Consider the following 15,205-nt stretch of genomic DNA (forward strand, 5'->3'; position numbering starts at 1 on the left):
TCTCAGCTTTCTTCTTTCACACACTTTACCAAACTCAGTCACCAGCTTCTGCTGTTCCTCACCCGAATCAACATACACACACACACACACACACACACCCAGACATATGCATGTATACACATGCACATATTCATACTTGCCTTCATCCATTCCCAGTGCCTCTCTGCCTCACAGAAAACAGCATCACCACCCCCTGCATCAACAAGGTAGTGCCAGGAAAACAGACAAAAAAAGGCCACATTCGCTCACACTCAGTCTCCAGCTGTTGTGTGTAATGCACTGAAACCACAATGCCCTATCCACATCCAGGCCCCACAGACCTTCCCATGGTCTACCCCAGATGTCCACTGACTGCACATTGACCCTGATATACTAAATTTTTCCAGTTCACTCTATTCCTTGCATGCCTTTCACCCTCCAGCCTGGTCAGGTCCCAGTTGTTCATAAAAATTTTCACTGTCCTTCCACCTCCAACTTGGTCTCCCGCTTCTCCTTGTTCCCTCCACCTCTGACACGTACATCCTTTTCGTTAATCTTTCCTTACTCATTCTCTCCATATGTCTCAACCTTTTTGACACACCCTCCTCTGCTCTCTCAATCATACTATTTTTATTACCACACACACCTCTTACCCTTTCATTACTTACTCTTATCAAACCACCTCACACTACATATTGTCCTCAAACATTTCATTTCCAACACATCCACCCTCATCAGTACAACCTTGTCTATAGCCCATGCCTTGCAACCATTAGTATTGTTGGAACTACAATTCCTTCAAACATACCCATTTTTCCACATATTCCTCATCACTCCCAAAACCTTCACCCCCTCCCCCACCCTATGACTATCCTTCACTTCCATGGTTCCACTCACTGCTAAGTCCACTCCCAGGTATCTAAAATGCTTCACTTCTGCCAATTTTTCTCCATTCAAACTCACATCCCAACTAACTTGTCCCTCAATCCTTCTGAATCTAATAACCTTGCTCCTAGTCACATTTACTCTCAAATTTCTCCTTTCACACACTTTTCCAAACTAAGTCACCAACTTATGCAATTTCTCACTCGAATCAGTCACCAGTGCTGTATCATTGGCGAACAACAACTGACTGACTTCCTGGGCCCTCTCATCCCCAGCAGATTGCATACTTGCCCCTCTCTCCAAAATTCTTGCCTTTCCCTCTCAAACCACCCCATCCGTAAACAAGTTAAATGGGGACATCACACACCCCTGCCACAAATCAACCTTCTGGGAACCAGTCCCTTTCCTCTTCCTCCTTATACACATGCCTTACACTTCTCTGATTCTAGCAGCTTACCTCCCACGCTGTATACTCTTAAAACCTTCCACAAAGCATCTCTATCCACTCTTATCATATGCCTTCTCCAGATCCATAAATGCCAGCTGTTTCTTTAAGGATTTCTCACACAAAGCAAACACCTGATCCACACATCTACCACTTCTGAAACCACACTGCTCCTCCCCAGTCTGTTATGTACATGTCTTCACCCTCTATCAATACCCTCCCATACAATTTTCCAGGAATACTCAAGAAACTTATACCTCTGTAGTTTTCCTCCATTTCCTGTGTTAACAAGGTAGCGTCCAGAACAGAGGACTGACCCTTGGAGAGAAAATCCTCCCTTGGCACCCTTCTCTGTTCCTTCTTTTGGAAAAGTAAAAACTGTACAGGAAGATTTCCAGCCCCCTGCTCCCACCCCATTCCATCACCTTCTATGACATTTTTTTTCCCTTCATGTGCCAAATCTTGTGAAGTTACAATTGAGGCACATGTAGGAGTTGCTTAACACTAGGTATAACCAATTCTAAACACTGATTACAGGTACGTAAGATCATTGGGCGGTATGGTTTAACAGGAAAGCAGCAAGTTTCTCCAATCCGACAATTAAGTGATGGTCAGCGCTGCCGTGTTGTCTTTGCATGGCTGTCCCACCAGGTACCTCATCTCCTCCTCCTTGACGAACCTACCAACCACTTGGACATGGACACAATAGATGCCCTTGCTGATGCAGTAAGGGATTTTGAAGGTGGCATGGTTTTGGTTTCTCATGACTTCAGGCTGATTTCTCAGGTAAGCATTTTCACTGATGTTGATTTTTAAGTTTACCTATTTGTGTTTAGTTGTATTTAAAGGTTTGATGTGACACAGGGTGTCAGTAAAGTCTGTAAACATGCATCCATGGTTAATATAATGCTCCAAGGGCCACTTGATCGGATGACTTTGCTCAAAGGGTTAGGCTCTGAGGTCTCTAGGATTTTTATTTTCATTCTGGGATTACGTGACAACTCAGGGTTATAAAATGAAAATCGCAATCACTGAGCTTTTGATTCAACACTCGACTGAAAACCATGAATTAAAAACTCATTTTATTTAATCGGGTTCTTCAGCACTTCAGACGTCACCATCAGGTCAGTTTTAATTCTTTGGGTTAACATTTTGAAAACATTTTGGTGTACTTAAACATTTTTTTTATTATTATTTTGCTTTGTCGCTGTCTCCCACGTTTGCGAGGTAGCGTAAGGAAACAGACGAAAGAAATGGCCCAACCCACCCCCATACACATATATATACATACACGTTCACACACGCAAATATACATACCCATACATCTCAATGTACACATATATATATATATACACACACACACAGACATATATGCACATGCACACAATTCACACTGTCTGCCTTTATTCATTCCCATCGCCACCTCGCCACACATGGAATAACATCCCCCTCCCCCCTCGTGTGCAAGGTGGCGCTAGGAAAAGACAACAAAGGCTCCATTCGTTTACACTCAGTCTCTAGCTGTCATGCAATAATGCCCGAAACCACAGCTCCCTTTCCACTTGAACATTATTTCAATAAATACTTTTTATTTCATATGTTTCCAGACATTACAGCCGCCCTTCATTACTGAGAATGAATGTTCTTCGTTAGTATTTATTTATTTATTTTGCTTTGTCACTGTCTCCCGGGTTAGCAAGATAGCACAAGGAAACAGACGAAAGAATGGCCCAACCCACCCACATACACATGTATGTATATACATTCATGTCCACACACTCAAATATCCATACCTATACATCTCAACATATACATATATATACACACACAGACATATACATATATACACATGTACATAATTCATACTTTCTTTCAAACTATTCGCCATCTCCCGCATTAGCGAGGTAGCGTTAAAAACAGAGGACTGGGCCTTTGAGGGAATATCCTCACCTGGCCCCCTTCTCTGTTCCTTCTTTTGGAAAATTAAAAAAAAAATAGAGAGGGGAGGATTTCCAGCCCCCCGCTCCCTCCCCCTTCAGTCGCCTTCTACGACACGCAGGGAATACGTGGGAAGCATTCATACTGTCTGCCTTTATTCATTCCCATCGCCACCTCGCCACACATGAAATAACACCCCCTCCCCCCCTCATGTGTGCGAGGTAGTGCTAGGAAAAGACAACAAAGGCCGCATTTGTTCACACTCAGTCATAGCTGTCATGTAATAGTGCACCGAAACCACAGCTCCCTTTCCACATCCAGGCCCCACAGAACTTTCCATGGTTTACCCCAGATGCTTCACATGCCCTGGTTCAATCCATTGACAGCACGTCTACCCCGGTATACCACATCGTTCCAATTCACTCTATTCCTTGCACGCCTTTCACCCTCCTGCATGTTCAGGCCCCGATCACTCAAAATCTTTTTCACTCCATCTTTCCACCTCCAATTTGGTCGTCCACTTCTTGTTCCCTCCACCTCTGACACACATATCCTCTGGGTCAATCTTTCCTCACTCATTCTCTCCATGTGACCAAACCATTTCAAAACACCCTCTTCTGCTCTCTCTCAACCACACTCTTTTTATTACCACACATCTCTCTTACCCTTACGTTACTTACTTGATCACACCACCTCACACCACATATTGTCCTCAAACATCTCATTTCCAGCACATCCACCCTCCTACGCACAACTCTATCCATAGCCCACCCCTCGCAACCATATAACATTGTTGGAACCACTATTTCTTCAAACATACCCATTTTTGCTCTCTGAGATAATGCTCTCGACTCACGCATTCTTCAGTGCTCCCAGAATTTTCACCCCCTCCCCCACCCTATGATTCACTTCCGCTGCCAAATCCACTCCCAGATATCTAGAACACTTCACTTCCTCCAGTTTTTCTCCATTCAAACTTATCTCCCAATTGACTTGACCCTCAACCCTACTGTACCTAATAACCTTGCTCTTATTCACATTTACTCTCAGCTTTCTTCTTTCACACACTTTACCAAACTCAGTCACCAGCTTCTGCAGTTTCTCACATGAATCGGCCACCAGCGCTGTATCATCATTAAACAACAACTGACTCTCTTCCCAAGCTCTCTCATCCACAACAGACTGCATACTTGCCCCTCTTTCCAAAACTCTTGCATTCACCTCCCTAGCAACCCCATCCATAGACAAATTAAACAACCATGGAGACATCACACACCCCTGCCGCAAACCTACATTCACTGCGAACCAATCACTTTCCTCTCTTCGTACACATACACATTTCTTACATCTTCGATAAAAAACTTTTCACTGCTTCTAACAACTTGCCTCCCACAACATATATTATTCTTAATACCTTCCACAGAGCATCTCTATCAACTCTTATCATATGCCTTCTCGAGATCCATAAATGCCACATAAAAAATCCCTTAGCTTTTCTAAGTATTTCTCACATACATTCTTCAAAGCAAACACCTGATCCACACATCCTCTACCACTTCTGAAACCTCACTGCTCTTCCCTCTCAGTCAATACCCTCCCATATAATTTCCCAGGAATGCTCAACAAACTTATACCTCTGAAATTTGAGCACTCACTTTTATCCCCTTTGCCTTTGTACAATGGCACTATGCAAGCATTCCGTCAATCCTCAGGCACCTCACCATGAGTCATTTTTTTTTTTTTTTTTTTTTTTTTTTTTTTTTTTTTTTATATACTTTGTCGCTGTCTCCCGCGTTTGCGAGGTAGCGCAAGGAAACAGACGAAAGAAATGGCCCAACCCCCGCCCCCATACACATGTACATACACACGTCCACACACGCAAATATACATACCTACACAGCTTTCCATGGTTTACCCCAGACGCTTCACATGCCTTGATTCAATCCACTGACAGCACGTCAACCCCTGTATACCACATGACTCCAATTCACTCTATTCCTTGCCCTCCTTTCACCCTCCTGCATGTTCAGGCCCCGATCACACAAAATCTTTTTCACTCCATCTTTCCACCTCCAATTTGGTCTCCCTCTTCTCCTCGTTCCCTCCACCTCCGACACATATATCCTCTTGGTCAATCTCTCCTCACTCATTCTTTCCATGTGCCCAAACCATTTCAAAACACCCTCTTCTGCTCTCTCAACCACGCTCTTTTTATTTCCACACATCTCTCTTACCCTTACGTTACTTACTCGATCAAACCACCTCACACCACACATTGTCCTCAAACATCTCATTTCCAGCACATCCATCCTCCTGCGCACATCTCTATCCATAGCCCACGCCTCGCAACCATACAACATTGTTGGAACCACTATTCCCTCAAACATACCCATTTTTGCTTTCCGAGATAATGTTCTCGACTTCCACACATTTTTCAAGGCTCCCAAAATTTTCGCCCCCTCCCCCACCCTATGATCCACTTCCGCTTCCATGGTTCCATCCGCTGACAGATCCACTCCCAGATATCTAAAACACTTCACTTCCTCCAGTTTTTCCCCATTCAAACTCACCTCCCAATTGACTTGACCCTCACCCCTACTGTACCTAATAACCTTGCTCTTATTCACATTTACTCTCAACTTTCTTCTTCCACACACTTTACCAAACTCAGTCACCAGCTTCTGCAGTTTCTCACATGAATCAGCCACCAGCGCTGTATCATCAGCGAACAACAACTGACTCACTTCCCAAGCTCTCTCATCCCCAACAGACTTCATACTTGCCCCTCTTTCCAGGACTCTTGCATTTACCTCCCTTACAACCCCATCCATAAACAAATTAAACAACCATGGAGACATCACACACCCCTGCCGCAAACCTACATTCACTGAGAACCAATCACTTTCCTCTCTTCCTACACGTACACATGCCTTACATCCTCGATAAAAACTTTTCACTGCTTCTAACAACTTGCCTCCAACACCATATATTCTTAATACCTTCCACAGAGCATCTCTATCAACTCTATCATATGCCTTCTCCAGATCCATAAATGCTACATACAAATCCATTTGCTTTTCTAAGTATTTCTCACATACATTCTTCAAAGCAAACACCTGATCCACACATCCTCTACCACTTCTGAAACCGCACTGCTCTTCCCCAATCTGATGCTCTGTACATGCCTTCACCCTCTCAATCAATACCCTCCCATATAATTTACCAGGAATACTCAACAAACTTATACCTCTGTAATTTGAGCACTCACTCTTATCCCCTTTGCCTTTGTACAATGGCACTATGCACGCATTCCGCCAATCCTCAGGCACCTCACCATGAGTCATACATACATTAAATAACCTTACCAACCAGTCAACAATACAGTCACCCCCTTTTTTAATAAATTCCACTGCAATACCATCCAAACCTGCTGCCTTGCCGGCTTTCATCTTCCACAAAGCTTTTACTACCTCTTCTCTGTTTACCAAATCATTTTCCCTAACCCTCTCACTTTGCACACCACCTCGACCAAAACACCCTATATCTGCCACTCTGTCATCAGACACATTCAACAAACCTTCAAAATACTCATTCCATCTCCTTCTCACATCACCGCTACTTGTTATCACCTCCCCATTAAATAACCTTACCAACCAGTCAACAATACAGTCACCCCCTTTTTTAATAAATTCCACGGTAATACCATCCAAACCTGCTGCCTTGCCGGCTTTCATCTTCCGCAAAGATTTTACTACCTCTTCTCTGTTTACCAAATCATTCTCCCTAACCCTCTCACTTTGCACACCACCTCGACCAAAACACCCTATATCTGCCACTCTATCATCAATTTTTTTTTTTTCCGCTGTCTCCCACGTTTGCGAGGTAGCGCAAGGAAACAGACGAAAGAAATGGCCCAACCCACCCCCATACACATGTATATACATACGTCCACACACGCAAAATATACATACCTACACAGCTTTCCATGGTTTACCCCAGACGCTTCACATGCCCTGATTCAATCCACTGACAGCACGTCAACCCCGGTATACCACATCAATCCAATTCACTCCATTCCTTGCCCTCCTTTCACCATCCTGCATGTTCAGGCCCCGATCACACAAAATCTTTTTCTCTCCATCTTTCCACCTCCAGTTTGGTCTCCCACTTCTCCTCGCTCCCTCCACCTCCGACACATATATCCTCTTGGTCAATCTTTCCTCACTCATTCTCTCCATGTGCCCAAACCACTTCAAAACACCCTCTTCTGCTCTCTCAACCACACTCTTTTTATTTCCACACATCTCTCTTACCCTTACGTTACTTGATCAAACCACCTCACACCACACATTGTCCTCAAACATCTCATTTCCAGCACATCCATCCTCCTGCGCACAACTCTATCCATAGCCCACGCCTCGCAACCATACAACATTGTTGGAAACACTATTCCTTCAAACATACCCATTTTTGCTTTCCGAGATAATGTTCTCGACTTCCACACATTCTTCAAGGCTCCTAGAATTTTCACCCCCTCCCCCACCCTATGATCCACTTCCGCTTCCATGGTTCCATCCACTGCCAGATCCACTCCCAGATATCTAAAACACTTTACTTCCTCCAGTTTTTCTCCATTCAAACTTACCTCCCAATTGACTTGGCCCTCAACCCTACTTTACCTAATAACCTTGCTCTTATTCACATTTACTCTTAACTTTCTTCTTTCACACACTTTACCAAACTCAGCCACCAGCTTCTGCAGTTTTTCACATGAATCAGCCACCAGCGCTGTATCATCAGCGAACAACAAATGACTCGCTTCCTAAGCTCTCTCATCCCCAACAGACTTCATACTTGCCCCTCTTTCCAAAACTCTTGCATTCACCTCCCTAACAACCCCATCCATAAACAAATACATTCAACAAAACTTCAAAATACTCACTCCATCTCCTTCTCACATCACCACTACTTATCACGTCCCCATTAGCCCCCTTCACGGAAGTTCCCATTTGTTCCCTCATATTATGCACTTTATTTACCTCCTTCGAAAACATCTTTTTATTATCCCTAAAATTTAATGAAACTCTCTCACCCCAACTCTCATTTGCCCTCTTTTTCACCCCTTGCGCCTTTCTCTTGACCTCCTGCCTCTTTCTTTTATGCATATCCCAGTCATTTGCATTATTTCCCTGCAAAAATCGTCCAAATGCCTCTCTCTTCTCTTTCACTAATAATCTTACTTCTTCATCCCACCACTCACTACCCTTTCTAATCTGCCCACCTCCCACGCTTCTCATGCCACAAGCATCTATTGTGCAAGACATCACTGCTTCCCATTCCTCCCCCACTCACCTTATGTCCTTTGTTCTCACCTTCCTACATTCTGTACTTGGTCTCTCGTGGTACTTCCTCACACAAGTGCTTTAATAACTTTTCATGATGCAAGGTGTATTTGTAGAGATATAGCTTGCACTTTTCACTGTGGTTATATGGACATTGTCTAAACAAAAGTCAAGAAACTTAACCCTCAATGGTGGCCATCATCATCTTGTTTTAACTTTTCCCATCCCTAAATTGGCAGTAGATTTTTTGGAATATTCTCAGTCGATGGATGTCTCTTCCATCAACCAGTTGGCACAAGGAAAAACTTTGTTTTCATTACCATTACATTCCTCAATCTAAAGTCATGAGCTTTGACCTCTGGAAAATACCAAGAATTTGGATGACCTGAGAGATGAGGAAAGTTGATCAGATATATCAGCTAGCAAGAAAAGTGAAGAAGAGCAACAGGAGAAAGGAGACAAGAAAAGTGAGAGTAATTTGTTGGGAGTAAGGAGATGGATAGTCTTCATGTGACCTTATTACCTACATCATCTTTTTTCATATGCTTGACCTTTTTGTGGTCATGTTGAACAGATTCCTTACCAGATGTACATAATTTTTCACTGTAGTACCATGATGTTGATGTGATAGATTATGGTAAATGGTTAGAATGTTGAAAATCATATTCTAACTGTGAATTATTTATAGTTGTGTCAGAGGTGGAGTGAATGAGAAGTGGGAGACCAAATTGGAGGTGGAAAGATGGAGTGAAAAAGATTTTGAGCAATCAGGGCCTGAACTTGCTGGAGAGTGAAAGGTGTGCAAGGAATAGAGTGAATTGGAACGATATGGTAAACCGGGGTCAACGTGCTGTCAGTGGATTGAACCAGGGCATGTGAAGCATTTGAGGTAAATCATGGAAAGTTTTGCGGGGCCTGGATGTGGAAATGGACCTTTGGTTTCGGTGCATTATACATGACAGCTAGAGACTGAGTGTGAACGAATGTGGTCTCTTTTTGTCTTTTCCTAGCGCTACCTCGTGCACATGAGGGGGGAGGGGGTTGTCATTCCATGTGTGGCGGGGTGGCGACAGGAATGATTAAGGGCAGACAGTATGAATTATGTACATATGCATATATGTTTACGTCTGTGTTTGTATATATATGTATACGTTAAGATGTATAGGTATGTATATATGCGTGTGTGGACGTGTATGTACATACCTGCGATTTTGGGTGGGTTGGGCCATTCTTTCGTCTGTTTCCTTGTGCTACTGCACTGACACGGGAGACAGCGACAAAGTATAATAAATATAAAATAAATAGTTGTAATTTATTTGGTTTGTAGTGTTTCTACATTATTCATGTTATTCCTTACTTATGTAAAGGTTAAGAGTATGGAATGATACCAAGTTCAGAAAAAATGGACAAGTACTCCATGATGTGCCTTCCTATGTCAAAATGAGGAAATGTTGCCCCTAGTGTGCCAGTCAGACACACTCCTCCCTACCTGTTTTAGCTTGCTTTAGTATTTCTTTATATGTTCATGGTACTCACGACATATGCTGTGCCTTTATAAGTGATAAGAGTAGAGTGCCATTCCACTTAATGGTGGGGGAACAAATGACCTTTATAACCTCCCTTCGTATTAAGTTGAAGTATTGCCCCAGGTGAGTCTGCCACATCCTTTCTTCGTGCTCACTTGGCCTTCCACCAGGCCAGCGCAATAGTTGTTTAACTTTTTTTCATGCCAGTCTGTCAGTTCTTAAAGTGAAAATAGTTTTTACACTTGGGATAGTTTAATGCCATGCATGCCATTTAGGGATTATTAAAAGCAGTTATCACAACAAGATGGGATAGATCGGATATAAGGTAGTCATGTGCTGTACTACCAGGTTTTCATTGGATTTGTCCTACATATTAGAGATTCTTCAACACTGGGAGGCAATAAATGAGAAGAAACTATGTCCATGCCTGAGCTTCCTGAAGAAAACGTGCATAAATACAATTTATGTGTATATTTGTGTTTGTATTTATATATTGTATGAGAGCATTTTTTTAGCATTATTGCAGAACTTTCCAGATATGTTTTATCTTTATTATCCTTTTACAGGTTGCAGAGGAAATTTGGATATGTGAAAAGCAAGCAGTGACCAAATGGCAAGGAGACATCCTTGCTTACAAGGAGATGCTAAAAGCCAAAGTTCAGAAGGATAACGAAAAGAGAAAGAAAATATTTTAAGTGTGGATGATTTCAAGAGCTAATTTATCTTAACTTTGCTCTTCATAGAAACAAAACAAAATTATATATCTTCATTAATGGATAATACATTTAATATACCTAAATTATATTTGTTTTCATTCATTAGCAGGTCAATACATATTTTTACTTTTTTTCTGAAACCAGGACAATTTAATCTGGTAAGAATACATATTTATTCATTGACTTTCTGTGTCTGTCTTTGTATCTCTTTCCTGGAGTGAGTGCCTTAGGTACTCCTTCTCTAATGCAGAAAGTGCTGTGCGCTTGCCTCGTCATTTTGACAAAATCTCATACTAGGTAGTTATAAGTAGCTCTCTCTCCTCTCCTCTCTCTCTCTCTCTCTCTCTCTCTCTCTCTCTCTCTCTCTCTCTCTCTCGTGTGTGTTGGTGTGATTAATATTTCTTTACTTTTTGTGATTATTATTTGTGCTTTACGGGAAGATTGTTGTATTCTTATGTTGCCTTGTCTCTTAACCTGGTTTGTGTACTTTGTCTTTTACTTGTGTAAACATGCTGTGTGAAACTGTTTCTTTGTAACACAAATAGTAAAAAAAAAAATCACACCTCATACAAATATGTACAGGTGTCATCACTCTCCTCCTGCAAGTGGTTACATCATGAGTGAAAAATCACCCTTGGCTAGGGTTTGTTATTGTCAGTTGATGAAAGGAAGCTCGTATTCCTCAAGGAAGTTCTCACTTAAAAGGAATGGCGTTCTTCTTGTACCTGTATGTGTCTGATTGTGGTGAGGTCTTGAAGCTGCAGGAACCCCCGAAGAGGGATTTGGGATTATACATTGATGATCATGATTGTACAGTACAATTTCAGGACTCCTTTTATGGGGATGCTGCAGCTTCAAGGCTCCATATCACTTAAGAATGGGGAATGATGGGCATCTTGGGAGTCTCTTGTTTGTTTGATGATACAGCCCTCCCATTGGTGATTTTCCCTCCATGGTGTAACCATTAGCAAGTGGAGTCTGGTAATACCAGTGCTGAAAGTCTTATGTTTTACTCATATAACCTCAAGAACCCTTTTACTGGGTTCCTGCAAATTCAAGGTTACGCTTTAATCAGCATCAGAGAGAAGACTGATTTCTCTGGAGTTAGAAGTATTTTAATGGTATTATACCCCTTTCATTTTGTAGACTCTGGTACAACCTTGGTGAGGATGACTTTCAACTAACAATGTAACCACATGCAGGTGGAGTCCAGTATTTATTAATTTTGTTTTATTTATATTTACCCTAGGACTATTAACTTGATATGTACCCTAGTATCCCCCCCTTTAAAGGAACGTGGTGTTACCAAGGACCCTTTTTCCAGAGGCTCCTGCAGCTTCGAGGTTGTGCTGCATTCAGCAGTAAGGACAGGACTTACTCTGAAACAAGTTCTTTAAAGCTGAGAATGTATTCTCGTATAATGGACTCCACCTACTTGTGCTAACAATCTAGGTGAGAAGTTACCTTCGATGAGGCTGTCATCATCATTGGACAAAAAGAGTTTTAATACAATCTTGCCAAGGAAATTCTTAATTCAAAAAATTCCATCATCTCCCCTCTCTTGAATGTAGATTAGTCTTTGAAGTTTGTAGGAGCCCTGAAAATGGGGTCATGAGTTTATATCATTGATTGCATATATACGTATGGCATGTCAGTTTCCAGGTTTGGAGAAGTAACCTTTTAAAGTTTAGTTAATTTTGCTTTAAATGGTGGTACTGAAATCCTTTAATAAAGCAAACTTTGTTGAGATCTAGATAAAGTTTGCATTCCACAATAAAAATGTGGAAATCATAGGGTAAAATTTTCCTTGTAAATATTTTCCATGAAGTGCATTTGCTGATATGAATATACCCACGTTTTCTCCTAATTTTCAAAAAAGATCTGTTATCAGGGAATTCGGTTGAATTAATGCTGTTGAGTTACTAACTAACTGAAAGGTTTTATTCTTGTGTGGCATCTCAGCATTAATTGCATAGGGCATAAGTTAAGCCACAATACATTAACCATTTTAGTTATATATTTTGAATAACTGTATGTAAGAGAAAGCTTTTGGAAATTCTATAGATTGGTTCTTTATCAGTCAGTTTGAATTTATAATTGGAAAGTTGATGCTTTACTACATTGAAAAATATGAGTAAGTATTTCTGGTTCATTTGTGAATGTATAGGCAATTGTAAATTGAGGAGTTACAAAGACTTCTTTTTCCAATATATACTATTTGTTATTGTAAAAATAGCTGAAATGGAAAATATTGTTTGTTTGCACAAACTCTAATAATGGACATAGTTAGTTTGGTGCAAAAAAATAACTAAGAATATTTAGAACAAAGTTTTTAAGTGTACAGAAACATATCTAGTATCAGAAAATTAAGCTGTTTTTGTGTTGATATGTATGTGACATACTGTTGTTATGCATCCCTCTGTACAAGGACAAGAATATTGAGAAAATGTTTCCCCAGCTTACACCCAACCACCCCCTCACAGTCCCAGTTATACCCTTCCATCCTCATGGTACCATCAAATATGCGTATAAAATTTGCTACCTTATCTTCTTTTCCTCATCTCATTATCCAGGTAGTAAACCAAGTGGCCTTTGTTCATTTTTTAATGCTGAGAAAGAACCAGTTGGACTCGACTGCACATTCAAAGATTGCTGTTGTAAAGATCTGATCTGCTGCATCCTTAAACTCAGTTTGGTCCCTCAGACAGCTGTTTTCACATGTCCTGCTCAAGTTTTCTCGTGACCTTTTCTTGGCCTCTTTAGTTATCCTGATGTATACCTCCCAAAATGACCCACATTTCTTGGCACATTATTATTTTGCAATTAAATAGTGCCTACCTTAACAAAGCAATAGCTAGACCTGAATGCAAAACCTAAAATATTTGTCATTCTTTGGGAGTCGAAACTGAAAATCTAAAGTATCTTGGAAAGATTTTGCATATGCCATCCAGCTATGTTTGTGGGTGAAAGCTTTTACTGTGAAGAAATTGGTTAAGAGGGGTGGTCCCTAAAATTTTTATAGCATAGCCTTAGGATTATACATCTAGGATTTTTTTTATATATATATATTTTATTTGTTTTTTCCATTTGTAGCTTTTGGAAATTGGATATTTCTGACTTTTGTTTTTGTTTGGAAAAAAACACCATACCAATAAGCTGGAAAATAGAGTATGGGTTTGGAATTTTTTCATTCAAATTGGCTTGGTATTTAATCTTGGATATTGCTTGAATTTTTTTACATTTAGCCTGCTATGTCAAAAGTTTTGTTGGTTATACAACAACTGATCTATATAACTTTGGTACTTCATGTAGCAGGCTGGTCATACATATATTTTTTTTTTACTGTGTTTTAAATGACTGAACAACAGCATATTCCTGTGTATATTTTGCATTGCACACTATGTAGTGCTGACGTTCTGTAAAGATATTTGGCTTGTTTAACACAGTTTTACTGTGGGAAGATTTTACAAAACATCCTTAGGATGTGCATGTATATTAATGTAATGGGTATTGGCTTTCTTAAAAATGCAATAAATTCTAAGAAATATAGAGGCTATGATTTAAAGACAAGATTATGTCTTTGGATGGATTGATTTGAGCATACGAGAGTATACCATGTATTGGTAATGGTATTCCATGGCCATGCAGTCTTCAGCACCAATAAGTTGAACAAATTCACAGTGGTGTGTAATCATGTCAGAAGGGTTAGAATTGTACTATGTTGTGAAGGCAGTGCTGCATGGAGAAAGTTCATAAAACACTCTGCTGGATAGCAGGAGAAATCTGGATAAGAATTGGTCATATTGATTTTTATCTTTTATGCTTGCTCCCAGTTGCTTTAGGTGGACCATGTACATGCAGCCTAGCAAAATATCTCTCCTTAACCAGTACCCAGGGTTTTAAATGAAGCTTGTACTATCATAGTTGCATAAGTGCTTTTGTCATTTTTCACTGCACACAAAGTTGATTTATCATGTGGGACCCGTCTTTATTCACACCACCTCTGCACAAAACTTTTCCATTGCGTTTGATCTTTACCCTCCTTAGTCAGTTTTACCACATCTATTCAAATATTTCAGACGCTACCTATCACCTGCTATTCATCTTATATGACTGTAATATGGGAAATGACTTATCTATGTACATTTCCAATTATTTTTTGCATGTCACTCAGTATCCTCACATCTATGTTCTTTGTCTCCCTTCACACAGTGCAGATTTTGAGTCTCTGATGCTGATACTTTAAATGCTTTGAGACATAATCATATATCTATACCTTTGTTTTGTATCCATGAACCAGAGTTGGGGTAAGTACTCCATAATGCAAAATTTTTGTGTATTTATTTATTACACATTCGCTGTTTCCCGTGTCAG

At 40.6% G+C, this 15,205-nt stretch overlaps 1 protein-coding gene across 2 annotated transcripts in view; it reads left to right on the forward strand.

Annotated features, from left to right (window-relative positions):
• LOC139746805 (ATP-binding cassette sub-family F member 2) overlaps nt 1-14,378 on the forward strand; it is a 53,837-nt gene extending 39,459 nt beyond the window's left edge. For both annotated transcript variants that reach the window (XM_071658369.1, XM_071658370.1), the window contains exons 10-11: nt 1,847-2,095; nt 10,682-14,378. In XM_071658369.1, the coding sequence (XP_071514470.1) occupies nt 1,847-2,095; nt 10,682-10,810 (378 nt within the window). In that variant the 3' untranslated portion in view covers nt 10,811-14,378. The remainder of the gene's footprint in view (nt 1-1,846; nt 2,096-10,681) is intronic.
• The last annotated feature ends 827 nt before the right edge of the window (nt 14,379-15,205 follow it).

Source organism: Panulirus ornatus, chromosome 66 (assembly GCF_036320965.1).
Source record: "Panulirus ornatus isolate Po-2019 chromosome 66, ASM3632096v1, whole genome shotgun sequence".
NCBI classification, from domain to species: domain Eukaryota; kingdom Metazoa; phylum Arthropoda; class Malacostraca; order Decapoda; family Palinuridae; genus Panulirus; species Panulirus ornatus.